This window comes from Diceros bicornis, chromosome 17 (genome assembly GCF_020826845.1).
Source record: "Diceros bicornis minor isolate mBicDic1 chromosome 17, mDicBic1.mat.cur, whole genome shotgun sequence".
In the NCBI taxonomy this organism is placed as follows: domain Eukaryota; kingdom Metazoa; phylum Chordata; class Mammalia; order Perissodactyla; family Rhinocerotidae; genus Diceros; species Diceros bicornis.
The window spans coordinates 7,455,063-7,475,999 of NC_080756.1; the positions used below are offsets into that span (position 1 = coordinate 7,455,063).

Sequence of the window (20,937 nt, forward strand, 5' to 3'; positions counted from 1 at the left end):
TCATCCAGGTAAAAGAAAGGAAATAAGTGTAATGATAAATTTTGGCAAACACACAAAAAAAGGTACAAAAGGTTTCCTTAACAGTTAATTGGTAACCAAGAAAAGAACAAGTCCCTTACCATTACTGTTCCCTGAGGCTGGACTGCTAGCGGTTGACCCACTGCCACAACTTGCTGGTGAGATTCACTTGACGGACTTATCATCATAACACTTTGGCCCTGAATAGAATATGCTAGAATACAAAGGAAAATCTAAATAATTAAAATATACTTTTCATGTTGCATTCAAAGTAATGTTATATTTTAAACAATAATTTGATTAAACTAAGCTCAGTTATGACACTTATTTAGTTATCTAAAATCTATATGCAAACACTTTAAAATCTTATGAGGTGCAAAAACCAAGACAAATTAAGCAAATATTAAGTAATTTTCTATATAACTTTTTAAAATAATAAAACTCCAGTAAATTTCTTCATAAGCAAAACAGAATTAGGACACTCAGCATTTTAAACATGTATTGTCAGTAAACTTTTCTAATTAAAGCAGAGACCTATACTCATACTTTCAGTTTGAAAAATGAATATCACATTGAAATGCATTTATATTACATGTAACAAACTTGAATGCTTTCAAAGTATTCAACAAGAAAAAAACATTTTGAATGTCAACTTAATACAAGTAGTTGCAAATATTACTGTTCTACTAGTTCCATTAAAAAAAATTAACCACTACTATTTCAACAGTATATTATAGTTTACAAAGGACTTCTTGATTTATCTTCTTTTATCCTCACACTTATTGTTTAAAATCGGTATTATTCTCCCCCCACCCCACTGTTTAAACGAGAGAGAAGAAATTGAGGCTCAGGGACATTAACTTCTCACAGAGGTCACAGAGGCAGTGAGTGGAACAGCAGAGGCTTGAACTCAGAACTTCTACAATCTTTTCTCTATACCATGTCCCCCTACCAGATGAACAGAACTTTGAGTAAGTTTGAGCCTTACATTTGTTGGAAAGTGTGGCTGCAGTGGTGGTATTCAATACAGTAAGAGCATAATGGGGAGGCAGGGAACCTTTGCATATTGCAGTTATGAAGGCATCTCTTGAAGTTACAAGGCCTAGTCTTCCACAAAGAGCAGCCATAGTCAGCTCAGCTTTTAAAATATTCTCAGTGGCAGCTTCATCTGTACTGAAAAGATTAAGTATTTTATTTAATATGATTAATTTATTTTTACTTATACTGTAAACATGATGTGGAAATACATATTCAGTTAAGTTTTAAGAACAGCTATACAAAAATATCAGATGTTCACTTAAGAAGGAATTTTAACTAACATAATATCTGAAAATCTGAACTGGGTATAAGCAATGTACAATATATATATTCACTACTGAAGAAAATGGTTAAGAACTCAAAGATTTAACTTAAAATATTGAGCATTTTAAAATCAGTAAATTCTGCAATTCTGAGGAAAAACATCAAAGAAACTGAATAATATAATCATCATCACTGAATAAGTAGTCAGGCTTCAAACAAAAAGACATTCTGCAATTTCAGGACTGTATTTTCCATTAAAACACGGTGACAACAATTCTTGTGGGGAGCAGGGCAAGGACAGGATAGGGAAGGTGGACAGCAGAAAAAGAATAATGTTCTACACACATAAAAAACTAATATTAGGAAATAATTCTTAGGACAAATTTTTTTTTTTAATTTTATTTATGTATTTTTCCCCCAAAGCCCCAGTAGATAGTTGTATGTCATAGCTGCACATCCTTCTAGTTGCTGTATGTGGGACGTGGCCTCAGCATGGCCGGAGAAGCGGTGCGTCAGTGTGCGACCAGGATCCGAACCCGGGCCACCAGTAGCGGAGTGCGCACACTTAACCGCTAAGCCACGGGGCTGGCCCCTTAGGACAAATTTAAGTAAATCATTTTTATGTTTGGTTTTCTGTAACTGCCACATGCAACATAAAACTTAGAAAAGACTGAATACCTGGCATCGAGGAGGAGCGAGAGGGCAGCAAGGAGACCACACCAGCAGGCATTCACCATCTCTTCCCAAACAGCTCTACTAACTGAAAGGACAAAAACATGCAATACTTAATCATAGATGTCATGGTATTTGACAATATGTTACATTCTAAAATCTCCCTGGTCATTTTATAATATATCAAATCATCAAAAACTCAATTATTAAATACGAGAGCTCTAATATTCAAAATAGATTTGAATAAATGAAAACTTAAAAACCACATTATAGTTTCAAAATTCAAGAAGTCTTAAAACTAAGTTGTTTTCAAATATGAATGGTAAGATCCTTCTACACAAAAGTTAACTGACTGATATCTTTTTTTTTTAAATATATAATATTAGTCCCTATTCCCTTCCCCTTTACTGGGCCAAACTTTTGGTCTATGTGACCAGCTGGCTCAGCCAGAAGATTGTTACATATACTGGGAATTGAGCAAATAGGTAAATATATTGAGTAAAATGAGATTAGGTTTTCCACTGTTGGAGAAGTGAATTACAAATACAGAAAGTCAAAAATAAACCTCGTGATATTAAACAGGAATTGGAGAAACTGGTGTGAGCTCATGGTGTTTAATACAAAGAGATGTTTATATTTCTTATTGAAGTAGCAAGAAGCACACCTAGTGCCCACGTGCTAGCTTCTAAATACTATTCTCCAAAAAACGAACTAGGGCTCCTTGGAAAAATAACTGACTCCTCGCTGGGCAAGAAAAATCCAAGAGCTTGGAACATTTTGTTGTACCAGATAATAAGGAAGTGTTCAGAAAATGTCAAAAGGACATGGGGATATGTTAAAAAGGACACAGGAGCTGGCTTGAAAGGGGTCCCACCAGCCATGTCACAGAAAATCTGAGTGTCAAATCAAATAATGATAATCATAGATTGTAGCCCTTTGAATAAAATAGGAATCCATGAATTCATATCAATATAAATAAATGAAAAACAATAAATGGGAGAAAAGAGAAAGCTCTCTTTCACAGAAGAGGTTTCAAAGTATTTCTCCACAAAAAGTTAATAACTAACTTTGCACTGAAGAAACCAGGCAGACATCATATTAATCAAGTAATAAAAGTTAACATCACCGCTAATGAGACATATTGACGTTGTAGGCCTTCTGATGTGTTGATACACTAAGTATAGCACAGCAATATTTCTGTGGTAGCCCTGACAAAAATGAATACATTGCATCTAATTATGAGGAAACAAGACAAACCCAAAGTGACTGGCCCATACTCTTAAAAAATGTCAAGATCATATAAAATAAGGAAAACTAAGGAACTGTTTCAGACTGAAGGAGAGTATAGAGACATGGACTAAATACAACACGTGACCATAAAGGACATCACTGGTGCAACTGGCAAAATTTCAGTGGGGTCTGGGATTAGATGCTAAACATCTGATGGCAACTGTGCTATGGTTACGTAGGAAACTGTCCTTATTTTTAGAAAATATACACTGAAGTATTAAGGAGGAATGGGGCATCATGTCTGCAACTTATTATCAAAAATAGTTCAGAAAAAAAGTATAGTGACATGTACAGAGAGAATGATAAGGCAAATATGGTAAAATGTTAACAATTGGGAAATCAGGGTGAAAGATATATGGAAACTCTATTATTTTTGCAACTTCTCTGTAAATTTCAAATTACTTCAAAATAAAAATAGAAAATACACAATCATAATAATATACCTATTTCCTTATCCATTTGGTCTGATGTTGACTGTAATTCTTGCTGTTCTGACGACTGTGTTGGTGAAGAAGCTGCTTCAGTGGTAGTCTGACATTCTGTTTCAACCTCTCCTAACTCTCCTTCAATCATACTGGTGATTCCACGTACAAGGTCCAGCAGACAATGGAATGCCACAGACATGGCATATCCCTCTGGTATAGTCGGGGGCTCAACTTTATCCAACATCTCTAGACTGAAATTATGAAAAAATCAGAATTTTAACAAAAAGTCACAATGATGAAAATATTTAGAACTATTTTAATAATTTATAGACCATAGAAATTAAGATTAACAGAATAGCAAGAGTAAGTAGACATTACTGAGTTTGTTTCATTTGGAAGAGAGATCCCTTCATGGTAGTCTAAGAAACTGATTAGAAAAATTAAGGCCTGACCACTCTCATAACAAATTATTTTAATAACTTACTTTTTCCCTCTCCCCTCAGCAAAAGGAGGAGGATTGGCAACAGACGTTAGCTCAGGGCTAATCTTTCTCACAAAAAAAAAAAAAAAAAATTGAAACCTGTCAAGATAATTTAATGGTAAAAGAATAATGCTATAAGAAAAGAATTAATGGTGCTGGAACAACTGGATATTCACATGTGAAAAAGTGATGTTGGACCCCTACCTCACCCCATATACAAAATTTAACTCAAAATGAATCAATGACCTAAATGTAAGAACTAAAACTACAAAATTCTTAGAAGAAAACATAGGCAAAAATCCTCATGACCTGAGATTAGGCAACGGTTTATTAGATATGATACCAAAGTACAAACAACAGAAGAAAAAATAGATAAATTGGATTCATTAAAATTGAAAACTACTGTGCTAAAAAGGACATCATCAAGAAAATGAAAAGACAATCCATAGAATGGGAGAAAATTTTTGCAAATCATATAACTGATAAGAGACTAGATCCAGAATACATAAGAATTCTTACAATTAACTAATAAAAAGACATATAACCTAATTAAAAAGAGCTAAGAATCTGAACAGAAATTTCTCCCAAGATATATAAATTGATAATAAGCACATGAATGAGATGCTCAATGTCACCAGTCATTAGAGAGATGCAAACTGAAACACAGTAAGATACCACTTCACACACACTAGGATAGCTATGACCAAAAGGTGGACAATAACAAGTATTGCTGAGGACGTGGAGAAATCTGAACCCTCATACATTGTTGGTGGGAATGTAAAACGGTGCAGTCGCTTAGGAAATCAGTTTGCCAGTTCTTCAAAAAGTTAAACATTGAGTAACTATATGACCCAGCAATTCCACTCGTAGGTATATATCCAAGAGAAATGAAAACATACGTCTACACAGAAACTTATAGACAAATGCTCACAGGAGCATTATTCATAATAGCCAAAAAGCAGAAACAACTCAAATACCCATCAATTGATGAAGAGATCAACAAAATGCGGTAACTTCAAAACATTATGCTGAGTCAAAGAAGCCTGACTCAAAAGAATATTTATTGTATGATTCCATTTATATGAAATATCCAGAATAGGCAAATCAAAAGAGACAGAAAGCAGATTAGTGGTTGCAAGGGGGTGGGGAAAGGGAGATTAGGGAATTACTGCTGATAGGTATAGGGTTTCTTTCTGGGATGATGAAAAAGTTCTGGAATAAGATGGTGGTTATGGTAGCATAACTTTTGAATATAATAAAACCATGAGTTGTAAACTGTAAAAAGGTGAATTTTATAGTAGGTGAACTATGGTTCAAAACTGAAATTACAAAAGATTACAATAAGAAAAGCTAATACAAATATTTCCTATCTCAAATTCTAAAAGTCCCTGATTCATTTTTAAGACTAGATAAGGAAGGTCATTTATAAAGAAATGTAAAACTCAGAATAAATAATGAAAACACCACATATAGCTATCATTTACGGAGCAATTACTCTCAGCCTGGAACTCTAACGGTTTTTTAATATATATTACCTCATTTAACTCCCACAAAAACCCTAAGAGATATAGATGATGAAACTGAGGACTAAGGTGACACAGTTACTAAATCAGCAGTTTTTAATCCAAGTCTGACTCTAAAGCCTATAAATTTAACCTCAAACATGTGCCAACTCTGAACATTTTAAAATGTAGGTAATCAATCAAAATATATTTATATTATTGATCAAGAAATCTAAGCTCAAATGTGGAGGTAAAGAATGTTTACTTTGCCAGGCCAATTAGCCTTACAGAGCCACCTACTATCCCAATGAATGCTAAGCACCTTGTTAGACAAAACCCTGTTTTCAAAGAGCATATGATCTATTGGATAATGCATCTAAAACAGATAAAAATAATCCTAAACATCAGAAACACTGATTCTCAAAAATTCAACGGTACAGACTTTTAAGCACTAGAACAGTTAAGAGAAAATGTAATTTATACTTATTTTTACTTTATACCACGAACATAAAACAAAGCCGACGGCTTCTTACCTCGCTGTTTCAGCGCTATTTTATTAGAATTACTACATAAATTCCACTTTTAGATAAAATGCATCCCATTTATTTAAATATTTTAAATTTAAGGTCAAGTTGCAAAACCGTCGCTAGCTCAACTTTGAAGGGAGCCATAGTGTAATAAATCTGAAAGAATATAATGCCACCAATACTTATGTCAAAACTACTTCTGTCTATACATGACTTAAGTTTTCAAATTATTACATACTTAAGAAGTCAATAAAAGAACAGAATATACAATCAAGATTTATATGTATGCCTTCAAAGAAAATAGTGAAAATTATTTTATACTGAACCTCACAGCAAATGAATGAATGAAAGATGCCAAATCAACAGGGAAGCTCCAATGTGGACACACTAACTCATGTACAAAAGAACACAATATCTTCTGGTTATTTATGATTTCAGAAGTGAGTAATCTCAGTATGTACAGTGCAAAAAAAAATCTATTTATATGTTCCTTTAGAGAGTTAGTCCTAACCTTGTCTTAAAGACAAGAAAATTAAAATCAAGTGAAATCAAGTGCTGTACTCAAAATTACAGTATTTAGTAGCATAACTAATTAAAACCTAAGTCTTTTAATTGACAAGGATTAAATTATCAATAAACAATTTGTTCTTAGACTTTTATTTTATTAATAAAAAAGCAGTTCTTACAACTTGGCCAGTATCTCCTCTCTGATCATTTGTTTTACTTATTCTTCCTCAAGCACACACCTTCACCCTCTCCCTTTAATCATGCATTAGCTCAACCTTATTTCCTCAGAGACCCTTTCTGACCCATCTTCACCTTGGTCACTCTCCAGCCCCTTAACTTGCTTCTTCGTCAAAGAATCAACCACTACCCAACGTGATATTATATGTTTATTGGTGTCTTTATTTATTGACTATCTCACTCACTAAAATGTAAGCTCCACGAGGAAAGCAATTTTGTTCTGTGTTGGGGTTTTTTCAATGTATAAAATGAGGTGGGGAGGTGAATGAGATAATTATTAATGTCTCCTTCAGTGCTAGAAATCTAATTCTTTTCACAACTTGATACTGTAGTATACTCAAGTCATTAGCATTTGTAGCAAGGCAAAGGGTAGGTATCTTTAATATTTTTTAAATGCTTAAGAATAACAATGAATCTTAGTTAAATATTTCAGTCCTCTTTGACTCTATGCTTAGAATTTTAGGCAAAATAAAGCTGCGCAGCAAAATATCATTATGATGATACAATGCAGACTGACATACCACATAAATTTATGATTTAAACCAGTCAGAGATTCAGAGAATTATTGTTTTTAGTCTTGATTTACTGTCATCAGAACGGTGTTTTAATTATACATACCAATCACTCAAAATAATTAGTTAACTGCTTTGCAGTAACTGTAGCAATGTTAAACCTATGGAGTATTTTTTTTTTTTTTTGGCTAAGGAAGACTGGCCGTGAGCTAACATCTGTGCCAATCTTCCTCTATTTTGAGGTTGCTGCCACAGCATGGCCGACGAGTAGTGTAGGCCCATGACTGGGATCCGAACGCCACGGGGCCAGCCCCTAAACCTATGTAGTATTGATTGCTTTATCTCTGTAAGCACTACATTTCACCAAGACTTAAGAAAAAATCAACAATACACTGCTGAATATGTATTTGTTAAGTTGAAATGGTTAAGGACAATTAAAAAATAACATATATGGAATCCATTAAATACTTTTAATTAATTAAACTAAAAGTACCATGTTAAATCCTAATAATGTGATTAGCTAAACACTTAAAATAACTTGTCTCACCTATAGAATCCTGAAAGGTAAATATATCACTATTCCCATTTTACAGGTAAGGAAACTGAGATTTTAAAAAGGTTAACTAATTTGCTGAAGGTAACTCAGTATTAGAAAACCTTAGTCCAAGGGGTCTGAAATCAAGCCATATACTTAAATCAAAAAGCCATATAGAACAGCTGAATAGGTCCTTAGGTAAAGAAACCACATTTTTTTTCATAACGCTGTTAACAGAAAACAAATAGTACAAAAGAAAATAAATGAAATCCAGTCCTAGATAAAATTCTCAAAATACGACAAAAGAAAATTAGTTCTAAAATGTGTTAGAAACACTAGGTCTAAAATTTAAAATATAATGCAGAGAGAAACATTTTAGGATAAAATATCACCCCCGACAATATTATTCCTTACAAAATAATGCTACTAGTACTTACTAGGTGGCTTTAGCACTGCCTTGTACTGTTATAGTCAGAATAGGTATCCAAGTTCCTCTATATTCAAACGCTGGTAGCAGAGTAACACCTCCACCAATCCCCAACATTCCTGAGCTGGCTGGTGTTGAGACGGGGCCGCCCGAGTTATTATTTCCTATTAGACAAGGGGAAGAAAGCAAAGATAATTTACTATTTAATTACAAATCAATAATATTCAAACACCTGGTCAATTAAAGAAAATTTTCTGCTATAGGAATGGATATTGCACAAATAAATGAAATTTATCAATTCTATTTTGGCTATCAGAGAGTCTCTCTGTTTCCTCAAAACACCATTTCCTTTTCTATATAAAAGGTAAGTTAAATTACTGACAAACTTTGTAATATACCTTCCGTTAGACCACTTTTTATAAGAGATGGGAATAAAGAATTAAAAGACTACTAATCAGATAGTAAAAAGTGGAAGAGAAAGAAAGTAAAAGGAAACAAGAAGACATATATTGATTTCCAAACAAACTTAAATCAGGTTCACCCATCTTGTTAAAAGAGGGACTAGTAGAATTCCTAAGGTAGTAAAGAGAGGCACCAAATGAAGATTCTTCTAAAATGAAGATGAGCATCTAAACTTTTGTTCTTATGGAGGAACTGAAAGTATATCAGAGAAGAAAACACATTCTGGAAAGAAATAAACACAGCTGCCTCAGTGAGATCAAATTATTCTTTAAGTGTTAAGTCTTTACTATCAATATATTTAAGTAATCCAAATTTCTCTAGTCACAGGATTTCTACAAAATATCTTATCAGAATAGGGAATATTGTAAATCATGACAGAATATAAAAACCAAAATATGAGTAAGCCTTTACCAGTTTGGTTTGTTGTAGCAGGATTTCCAGTAGGAGGGACAAGAAACAACGACTGGATAAAAGATCCTAGTGCATTCACAATATCACGGAAAACCTTGGTGGAATGCTGTTTCATGTCATAGGACTGACAAAATGACCTGTAAAATAATTGTAAATGTTTCTGGGAAAAATATTTGAAGATATTAAAAATTTTAAACATTTTTAACAGCACATAATATTGATAAATCAGTCTCAATGCTATACTTCAAACCTCTTCACCACACCTGAGGGATTTTACTAATTTAGGAGAAAGGTTCAGATAGAGGTCAACGTTCTCAAAAATTATCTTGGCCATATTCAGATTGATGGCAATCACTAACCACACTTTTTGCCCATCTCCCAATCGTTCGGCACAAACACTAACTTAATCATTTAACAAAATATTGCTGAGGTTTTACCTTAATAGTTGAGGCTGCACACAGAGTCTATGTATTGATTCTACAGCAACAGCTCGTAGCCACTGTGGTTTATCTGCATCCAGAAATTTCACCAGAAGTGATAGAAATATCTCACATTCAGTTACCTAAAACATATAAGATTTTTTATAATATTTCTTTAAGTCTAAGATAAGAATTGTAAATTGCATTCTTGTTCTTAACTTAGTGCTATGGACAAACCAATATAATCTTTCAATTTTAAATAAATTAAAATTCTTAATGGGGAGTAGAGAAAAAGGAAAAGTAGTTATATATGGAAAAGCTAACAGTAAAAATAATCAGTGTCTCTCTAAATACATCCCTGAAAACTCACTCTAGTGATCTGCTAACATGACTGATCTTTTGTCCTTATCCTTTAGACAGTACTATGCACCATCCTCATTCCCAGCAGGCAGCCTCTATCTTGTAAACTGCTGACAGGATGTGTGCTCTCCCTTCAGTAATACCACAACAGTTTTCCATACATTCTTTTGCTGCTTAAGAAAGAAGCAATAAGCCAAAGGATGTTTAGTATACATTTTCTAGTAGGAAAACAAGAAGGAACCTGTAGCAGCTGCCAGGTATAAGATATATAAAGTACTTAGAACAAGGCATGGTACATAGTTTTGCTTTATTATTAGTTATTACTATTGTTATTAATATAAACCATCTCCTCTGCAAGCTCTCTGTAAATAAATAATAATGTTTAAAGCATGTTCTTAACATTACTCATTAAATGTCTGATGACTTGAATGAATGAACAAACAAAAAGTAACGAGTTTATTCAAAAGTCAATGGGTTGCAGAAGTTATACATTAGTTGAGGACAGAGCGAGACCTCTGGGAGGTAAGAATTAAGCTGACATTGTAATTACTAGGCCAAACGGAAGCTTCCTTCTACACCAGGTGCAGCACGTTATTGGCTATTTTAGCTGAGGGTGCCCCAAAATGAGTGAACATAACATGAGGTAAGGAATTTGGGGAATATAGTAACCTTCAGGATTTTAGCCCAGTCTTAGCAGCTGGTATTTTCTAATGCCATTCAGTATCTTTAACTGGATGCTTACAAGTAGGACATAATCATGAGGATAAAGTAGGAGGGATAACTAAAAACAACTTTATCCTTAGACTGCCCATGACTGGGGAAATCGTAAGTCAGAGGTTTGTCACTGTCCTAAGTATGATATAGTCGAAAAGCACGAGATCAGAAATCACTGGCTCAGCTTCTTTATCCACCAACTTTGTGGATGACAACAAGCTAGGTAATCTTCTTATAAAGGATAAAAGTACCTACAGCTTCTTCAGAAATCAAATGAGAAAAATGTAAGAATAAAAAATGTCCCTTAAATATGATAAAATGCCATGCAAACACAGAAAGCATTATTATTTCTACTAAACAAGATGATCGCTTTTTAGATAAAAAACTGAAAAAGAATGAATCACGCTAGTGTCACTAGGCAGCAGCTGTATTTAGCGAAGAGTTTTAACATTAGTAGGTCCTTCAAACTGTGCCCTATCTGCTTTAGAATGGAAGTGGAACATAAACGTGATGCTAGACTTGAAGGCTCATCAGCTAGGTTTTGAGGCCAGAAAAGAAAGCTCTTAGAAACATCAAGTATATCACAGCCAAACGAATTATTAATATTATAAAACTTGCCTTGAAGAGCATACCATTTTCTCTTCTGTGGTAGAGTGACTACTGTACAGATCAATTACTTAATTTATACCACGGCCACTAAAATCCTGCAATTTGGGTAAAAGAGAGTGCCTCTCTCCTGAGGTCGGGAACTTTGCTCTCCCTTCTTCCTTCCTTGCCAGTGTGAAAGTCTGATCAGAGAATTAGTGTTGAGGACCCTGAATTCTCAGGGCATCAATGTTCTCATGGCCATCAATGGAGGGTGCCTACTATGAATCTGTTAAGCCTTTCCCCAAGAGGCTGCACTCATAGGGAAACAGGTATTAAGATTAGTAGCTACTGCCTAAGTCCAATTCTAGTGGTATACACATACTTCATGAACTCCATTATTCTAGCATGAAGGGAGATGAATGTTTCTGAACTCCTATAGTCCTTTGGACTGGCTAATAGTCAAGAGACAACTGATGCTTAGGATGAATCCAAGTTATCTGGTGGGAATTCTAATCATGATTTCACACAGACCTCTGATAAGGAATCATGTACATAACTGATCGGCTTAGGAGTCAATGAACAAAGTCTGGTAGAATATTTAAATGCAGGAGTCTATTTCTCAGGGGCTGGTTAGAGTTGACCATCTTACAGCTAAAGGATTTGTTAGTGATAGGATCCTTTGTTAGAGAAATGTCTGTGAAGAAGTAGAAAAATTAAGAAGCCACTTTAACTCCATTCATTCCTTTCTAAAAGCAGTAAGTCAAATGTAGAAGAGAGATACGCTAGCCACTTACAATGAAGTTTCATAAATTCCTTAAAGATTATCTTCCTAAAAAAGATATGTGGGCATGGAGCCTAAGTGATTCAGAGGACAGAGAAGCACCTAGCTCAGATGGTAAAGAGGGGAAAGAACATATTATACTAGCCATAGTATATCTCTACCTGAATGACTGGGGTATTCTAATTTCTTCTAGTCACTCTAGATATACTAACAGAACTAACCTATTAAGATTAGTTATCTCACCCCTGAGGTACTTGAACGAACAAGGTAAGCTGGTGAATACTGGGGGGAAATAACTGATTCTATAGTGCAGTGGTTCCCAAAGTGTGGTGCCTGGAGCCCTGGGGGGTCCCTGAGACCATTTCAGGGGGTCTGCGAGGTCACAATTATTTTCATAATAATACTAAGATATTACTTGCCATTTTCAATATTGACATTGGTACTGATGGTGCAAAAGCAATGGCAGGTAAAACAGTTGGTGCTTTAGCAAGAATCAAAGCAGTAACACCAAACTGTACTAGTGTCATTGTCTTCACTGCCACACACAATAAAAAAAAAAAGTCTGCTTCACTTAAGAACCACAATGAACAAAAATAAAATGAACATAAATAAAAAATACAAATTATTGATTTTATTAAATCTGACCTATAAGTGCATGTCTTTTTAATTTTCTTGTGACAGAATGGGAAGGTATACACAAAGCACTTTTTCTGTGTATCAAAATATGATGGCTGTCTGGAAGACATGCACAGTTGTGAACTGACCTAGTCACTTTTTTTCCCTACGGAACACCATTTTAACCGAAAGAGCAAATGGCAAACTATGACTATTTAGACTTGTGTATACTGCAGACATTTTCTCAAAAATGAAAAGTAAGCCTGGGGAAACAACTGACAGTATTTGTTGCCAATGATAAGATTCAAGCTTTCAAACAAAAAATAAAACTTTGGAAAACTTGTATCTGTCACTGTGACCTTGACAGCTTCTTCGTAACAGAAGACTTTTCTGATAAATGGGTGGTGATATTAACATACGTGATTTTTGGTATTGCATAAAGTGTTAACATTTGGAATATTTCCACAACTAAAACACGTGATTTACAAAATCATGCATGGGTAAAAGATACACAGAAGCACAAGATGAATCAATGAATTTTAATGCAACATAGTATGAAAACGTCACTAATATGGTTTCAGATTCTACACCTTTAAGAAAGCATCACTGGTCCAGTTTGATGTAGTATCAAAGAAGAATATCGACCATTATCTGAAAAGGTCATTAGATAATTCTGCCTTTTCCAACTACCTATCTTTGTGAGGCCAGATTTTCTTCATATTCTTCAACCCAAACAACATATCTCAATAGAATGAAAACAGAAGACATGAGAATCCAGCTATCCTCTATTAAGCCAGTCATTACAGAGATTTGCAAAAAATGTAAAACAATGCCTTTTTTTCCTTTGGAAAATATAGGTTTTTTTAAAAAATAAGGTTTTATGTTAACATGTAATGGGTTTAGTATCATCTCTGACAATTTTTAATATAGTAAACAATGACAGAAATAATCCACATAAACAAAAGCTTCTCAATATTTTTTAATAGTTTATTATAAAAGGGTCTTAAGACTAAAAAGTATAAGAATTACTATTCTAGTACATCCTCTAGGAGATGTATCATTTCCAGGTTTATGTAAAGAAAACAAGAGAAATAAGAGAGAAGCATTCCACATCTATCACACATCTCACCCCACCACTACCATACCTCTAACTTTTGCCCTTGGGGAAACTGCAGAATGTCTGAATTTTCCCATACAAATAAGTCCCAATGTAACAAATTATATCATTGAAGAATTAATATCCTATATACATCTGAAGAATACACCTTTGCAAACACAGTCCTATAGCTGCTTTATTGGGAAGCAAAATTTTATCAGTTGGTAGGCCTTTTTCTTCTTTTAGGCAGTTACATTCAATCTCTTCTATAGCTGGCTGTGCTGTTCTCTCTCCCCTTTCTCTCCCCCAAATCAATGAGACCAAGGTCAAAATATAGAGAATGGTATAAGAGCAGTACAAGAAACTTGGCACCTGCAGCTTTGGAGAGGAAAAGAAATGAGGACTAAGAAAACAGTGAAGTAGTAAAATGCAGTGAGGTTAAGAGGGGTGGGTGTTGGGGTCTAAAAGAATTAGTTAACATCCCAGCTCTGCAGCTTATAAACCATATTATTTCAGGAAAATTACATAAATATCCTGAGCCTCATTTTCTAGCTGTAAAACAGAAATATAAATGCTTGCTTTATGATAGGGTTATAGTAAAGTCTAAATGAATTAATATATGTAAAGGACTTTGTACAGTGTCCAGAATATATGCATTCAATAACAGCAATTTTATCTAAAGCTGAAATTAATGAGGAATAAGGTATCTGTATCTCTGAAAAAGTCACTGAATAAATTGCTAGATAACAGAAGTGGTGGACAGAAACCAAGTCTCAGTCTGCTCAGGCTGCCATAACAAAATACATAGACTGGGTGGCTTAAATAACAAATTTATTTCCCACACTCCTGAAGGCTAAAAGCCCGAGATCACGGTGCCAACATAATTTGGTTCTAGTGAAAGGTCTTTTCCTAGCTTACAGACAGCTACCTTATCACTGTGTTCTCACATGGCAGACAGCGAGAGCAAGTAAGCTCTCTAGCATCTCTTCTTATAAGGTCAGTAATCCTATCATAAGGGCCCTAGTCTCATGACCTCATCTAAACCTAATTAATTCCCAAAGATCCCATCTCCAAATACCATTGCACTGGGGGTTCACACTTCAACATATGAATTTTGGCGGGACACAATTCAGCATCAAGTTTTATAAAAATGAAAGATAAATAAGTTGGTAAATCTTGGTTTGGGATCAGAAACAAAATGTGAATTCTCCATTTGTTATGATGAAGATGCAAGCATGCTGCATTACTGTGGAGAAGAGAAGAAGAATGACTTGGTCCTCCATGACTAACTAGGGGATATGAAAAGAAAAAGGAGGAATGTCTTCTCTTCCTTTGGCTTTATCTTAATTTAATGTAGTTAAACCAGCATTTTAGAGAGAAAAGAGGGAGACAGCCTCCTAAAACAACTCTGATAATATTTAGGGAATAAGTAAGGAACTGGTACATATTGGGCCTAGTCACAGGTAATGAACTTTTTCAGCTTTTGTTTAGCTAGAAAGTCTTAATTTCTCCTTCATTTCTAAGGAAAAGTTTTGCTGGATATAGTATTCTAGGTTGGCAGGGTTTTTTTGCTTTCAGTACTTCGAATATATCATCTCATTCCCTTCTGGCCTGCAAGGTTTCTGCTGAGAAATCTGCTGACAATCTTAAGAGAGCTCGCTTAACACCTGACCAGTTGCTTTTCTTTTGCTGCTTTAAAGATTCTCTCTGTGACTTCTGACAGCTTGATTATAATGAGTCTTGATGTAGGTCTCTTCAGATTAATCCTAGTTGGAATTTTTCAAGCTTCATGTATGCTTCCTGTATGCCCATTTCCTTCTTCAAATTTGGGAAGTTTTCAGCCATTACTTCTTCAAATAGGCTCTCTGCCCCTTTCTCTGATTGTCTGAGACTCTGACAGTACATTGTGAAATAATAAGAAATATATATATATTGGTATCTGCCCTCAGTTCCTAAAATCTCTGTTAAGTAGGGATGCTAGAAACAAGTTTTGTTCTAATATTTGGTCTTTGACCCCAGTTCCTGACACAGATCTCCTAAAAACTGTGTAATTTCCTGAGTGATAGGAGCATGTGACACAGAGCTCCTAAATCCCTTGGAATTTCCTCGATGATAGGATCATCTTTTGTTCTAAAGAAGCAACTCTTGGTGAGCTCCAGGATAGCAGCTGGTTACCAGAAAAACGGAGCCATGATTAGAAGCTTAGCACTTTCAGCCCCATCACCCATTCCCTGGAGAGGAGAGAGAGGCTGGAAACTGAGTTAATAATCAATCACGCCCACATGATGAAACCTCCATAAAAATCCCCAAAGTACAGGGTTCAGGGAGCTTCCAGGTTGGTGAACACATTTACATGCCAGGAGAGTGGCACACCCCACCTTCACAGGGACAGAAGCTCCTGATCTTTGGACCCTTCCAGACCTTGTCCTATATATCTCTTCATCTGCTTATTCACTAGTATCCTTTAAAATATCCTCTGTAATAATTGGCAATAGTAAGTAAACTGTTTTCCTGAGTTCTGTGAGCCACTCTAGCAAATTATTGTACTGAAGGAGGGAGTCCTAGGAAGCTCCAATTTATAGCCAAGTTAGACAGAAGTTGTGAGTAACCTGAGGACCCACTACTTGTGATTGGCATCTGAAATGAGGAGCAGTCTTGTGGGACTGTGCCCTTAACCCATGGGGTCTGCACTAACTCTGCTTAGTGTCAGAATTGAATTGAAATGTAGGACACTCAGCTGTCAGAGAATTGGTCAGTGTAGGGGAAAAAATACACATATCTGGTGTCAGAAGTATTGTGAGTTTGAAAGTGAAACAGTGCATTTTTCACAGACATGCATATATTGTCTGCTTGATGATATCACATCAAGTCCCTTAAGGTCTCTTTATTCTTTTCTTTTTGCTCCTCTGACTTGAAAATTTCAAATGACCTGTCTTCAAGTTCACTGATTCTTTTTTCTGCTTGATCTAGTTTGTTGTTGATCCTCTCTAGTGAAGTTTTCATTTCAGTCATTGTATTCTTCAGCTCCAGAATTTGTTGGGTTCTTTTTTATAGTCTCTATCTTTTTTTGTTGATATTTTCATTTTATTCATAAACCATTTTCCTGATTTTGTTTAGTTGTCTGTGTTCTCTTGCAGCTTATTGAATATCTTTATGACAGTTATTTTGAATTCTTTGTCAAGTAACTCATTGATCTCCATTTCTTTTGGTCAGTTTCTGGACATTTATTTTGTTTCTTTGATTTGGTCATGTTTCCCAGTTTCTTTGCACGCTTTGTTATTTTTTGTTGAAATTTGGGCACCTGAGGAAACAGCCTACTCTTTCCATCTTCATGAACTGGCTTTGTACAGGGAAAGATCTTCACCAATCAGCCCGGCTACAGGTTTTGGGGTCCTCTCAAACCTTTCCTGTCAATGTTTCTTCTCTGAGCCTGTGTGTGTAATTTCCCAGCTGAAGAGGTTTGCCTGTTTCTGCTCAGAAGGTCCCCCTGGTATCTGTCTGTGGTACTGCAATCTCTCTGGTGGTGTAGCAAGGCCTTTGTTCTCAGCAGGCCCCCAGGCATCCAAGTATGCTGCCACCTTACCTGTCAGTGCTCCAGGAGTCAGGCAAGACAGAAACCAGTCCCCCGGGCAGTACCCTGAAGAGTCAAAATGCTGGATGTATCTTACACTCCTCTTTCCCACCTGAAGGAAAAGCCACAAGTTGGGAGTTTTATCCCAATCGCACCACGCTATGCTGTGCAGGGAGTGGAATGAGGTACAGCAGGTGAGCATAACAGGCTTTCCTACCCACTCTAATGCACCTCTTCTTGGTCTGGCACTCGCCTGGGTGCAGTAACCTCTCAACTGGTTTCTGAGGTTCTCACAAAGGCAATCTGGTCTGTATATTGTTATTAAGTCAGTGTCTTCATGGGGGATGGAGGGCCTGGAACTTCCTATTCCACCATCTTGCTGATGTCACTCTTGTTTACATTTTTTAAAAGTTTCTTTGAGGATTGAAACAGACTATAAGTAAATACAATACAGAAAATTTTAACAGCTGATAAGTAAAAGCTTTCCATCTTTGCAGAAACTAAGCTACTTTTCATTTATTTTCAGCAAATGCCAACTGACCTTTCAAAACTTCTAAAAGTTAATCAATGTAAAGACTCACAGAATTCCCCCCATTTTAACTTGTATAATAAAACAACAAAGTCTTGGTTTTTGAATTAAATATAATTATTGGAAATTACGTCAAATATCTTACATGTTGCAAGAAACACTGATCATAATTTTTTAAAAAGTTAATGCTTACAGAGAAAGATGGAGCTATGAACTAAAGTTAGTTCATAAACTTATGTACCTGAATGTTCATTTATATATTATTAATTCTGGTAGAACAAAAAAGTCCAAGCCAACAATTATGGGCATACCAAAGGACTCTTAAACATCTGGCACCAAATTCTGATAGCTTACAGTATCCCTAAATAGCAACACATCCTGAAATAATTTGATTTCCTACAGGTATTTTCAAGGAATGCATTAAATACATCAATGTGTATTAAAGACATAGCTTGTATGGCCAGAAACAACTACAGTGCTCAGAAAGATTATTTCTGAATGAATTTTGCATAAATGGATTTGGACTATGAAAAGAAAATCTATGATAAGTGTATTATAAATATAGAAAAAAACTTTATTTTAAAAAGCTCTCCATAGAATTTAGTACAAACTATTTATACTATCTATTAGTTCATGAGGTTGCTGTATATCTCTAATATTTAGCACACTGCTCACAACAGGTGATCAACAACCAATTATTTTTGTTAATTAGTAAATGCTAAAAAAGCATACAATGCTGAATCTGACAACATAAAATTAAAAAGAAATATAATACACCGTTTTCTCTCAAAAATATTATTAAAATCTTTAAGAGTAAACAATTACATTGACAGAATTATGATCAGTAATATCAAAACATACTCCGCATCTATAAATTTATGCAAAATAGATACAATATTGAACTGGAAGTCAAAATAATTGATTTCTAATCCTAGAGTTCACCAAATCTTTAACTTCTTTGCTTTAATCTGTAAGATATATGAAATAGTAGAAATAAAAGCAGAATAAATTGAAGATACTATAATTTTAACTATCCTTCAAATGAGATGTAATTAGCTAAGAAGGTAAATTCCCAAGCCACAAATCCTATGCTGCCTTCAGAAAACAGGCAATGACTCTCCTTGACATACATTAAAAATACTATTTAAACATAAGAAAGATTCAAGAAAGGATAGAATGAACCTTTAGAGTATGTATGAGAATACCTATAGGTACTCAAAAAGAAATCTGCTGAACAGAAGTGAAAAAGCTAAATATACTATACTAGATCATCTTGTAAAATCAGCACTGCATGCGATTACATACCACACACGTAGGAAAATTTGTACTTACCAAAAGACTGTAAAACTGCTTAATCAGAACAGACACTACTCTCAGCAAACGCATGCAGATAGGAAAATATGGTTTTTCAACTGGTGCTGGAGAAGATGAAGTGCTGGAACCTTGTCTGAACTTTATATTTGGAGAAAAGAGCTTTATCACAAGAGGACACACCCTTTCTTTGAGGAGGAAACTAAATTCCTGGTGCTATTTACAAAGATAAAAAAAAAGAAGAAAGAAAGAAGAATTAACTTAGTTTGTACTTAATGCTTCTAAAACTTAGTCTCACTAATAAGTAAAACTTTTTAATAACCAGTATGGATAATTCAGCTTTATTATAAGTGTATATAGTTTATTATTTTACAGTTCACACACAATTCTGAAATTAGTATTGCTTTTCGAGAGTATAAGATCAAAATGATGATATTTCAAGAAGTTTTAAAAAGAATCTAAATTAAAAAGGAACGTTTAATGATATTAGAATTAAGTGATGCTTATTACTAGGAATTTTAATTTTAGGAGGACACCAGCAATTAAAAACACAAAAAACAGAAGAAAGAAAATAGATAACACAAATTCAAACAGATAGAGCATTTAAAATAGGCAGCTGAGGAGAGAAAACTTTAATAAAGTATAATAATTATAAAATTTACTGATTTTATTTTGCAAAGATAAAAATTCCATTTAAACATAGAAGATTTAAAAATTAACTGAATATTTTGTTCTACTTAGACTGCTTGAACAGAATACAATGAGCTGATAAAAAACCCAATAACAAATAAGCATTATTATTTTAAAGTCTGAGGAATCCTGCAAAGAATTCTTAAATGTTACTTACAGTCATGGGACATTATGCAGAAAACCTTCCTTAACCTGTTAATTCTCTGCCTATTTTAGCCAAAGTAGTCTCATTTTACTGACAATATAAGGCCCAGACTACCTTTAATATGTAACCTCAAATATATATTATTTTGTTGTTTTAATCATCCAAATTTCACTGAGGCTGAGAACAAAGAATCATAAAAATCATCCAATCTAATCCTTTAATCTTACAAAAAAGGAAAAATAAGGCACAGAGCAGTTTATTTGCTCAGAATCACAAAAATTTTTTAATTTATCTTTTAAAAAATCAGATTCATTAGAGAAAAAAAGAAAATACAGATAAGTGAAAAGCTAAAAATAAAAGCCTTGCCTAATCTCACCTCCTGGAGATAAGGTAGTGTCATTGTTAACTCCGAATGTATATCTTTCTAGACTTTTATATGCACTTTAATGTACTTTTTAATTCTTTCCCTCAATAATGGGATCTTAAGAGTTAAGTCATTTGAAATTCTACTCTCATATCTACAGTTAGATTCTTTGACCGCCAACATGAAAAGCAGTTAAGCCTGTTTTCACACTTTACTAAATAATGTTATGCATTGGTTAACTTATTAATATTACAGACAACCCTTAAAAGTTTATCTATTCACTTTTCCCCCCTCACAACTCAACTGACTGATTATACCTGGGTTTCCTCCACAATCATTATCAACCACCCCAAGTCCACTGAAAATACTCTCATTATACTCATCATGATCTCTGGGGATGAAGCAAACATTGCCTTTCGGTCGTCATCTTACCAGATCTCTTTGAA

General features: G+C 34.6%; 1 protein-coding gene across 6 annotated transcripts in view; it reads right to left on the reverse strand.

Moving 5' to 3' along the window:
- Window positions 1-20,937, reverse strand: part of MON2 (MON2 homolog, regulator of endosome-to-Golgi trafficking) — a 101,454-nt gene that overhangs the window by 46,710 nt on the left and 33,807 nt on the right. For all 6 annotated transcript variants that reach the window (XM_058557741.1, XM_058557740.1, XM_058557739.1 and 3 more), the window contains 8 exons: window positions 19,314-19,508; window positions 9,746-9,870; window positions 9,309-9,445; window positions 8,446-8,599; window positions 3,726-3,958; window positions 1,999-2,080; window positions 1,007-1,191; window positions 120-232 (listed from right to left, as the gene is read on the reverse strand). In XM_058557741.1, coding sequence (XP_058413724.1) covers window positions 120-232; window positions 1,007-1,191; window positions 1,999-2,080; window positions 3,726-3,958; window positions 8,446-8,599; window positions 9,309-9,445; window positions 9,746-9,870; window positions 19,314-19,508 — 1,224 coding nt within the window. The remainder of the gene's footprint in view (window positions 1-119; window positions 233-1,006; window positions 1,192-1,998; window positions 2,081-3,725; window positions 3,959-8,445; window positions 8,600-9,308; window positions 9,446-9,745; window positions 9,871-19,313; window positions 19,509-20,937) is intronic.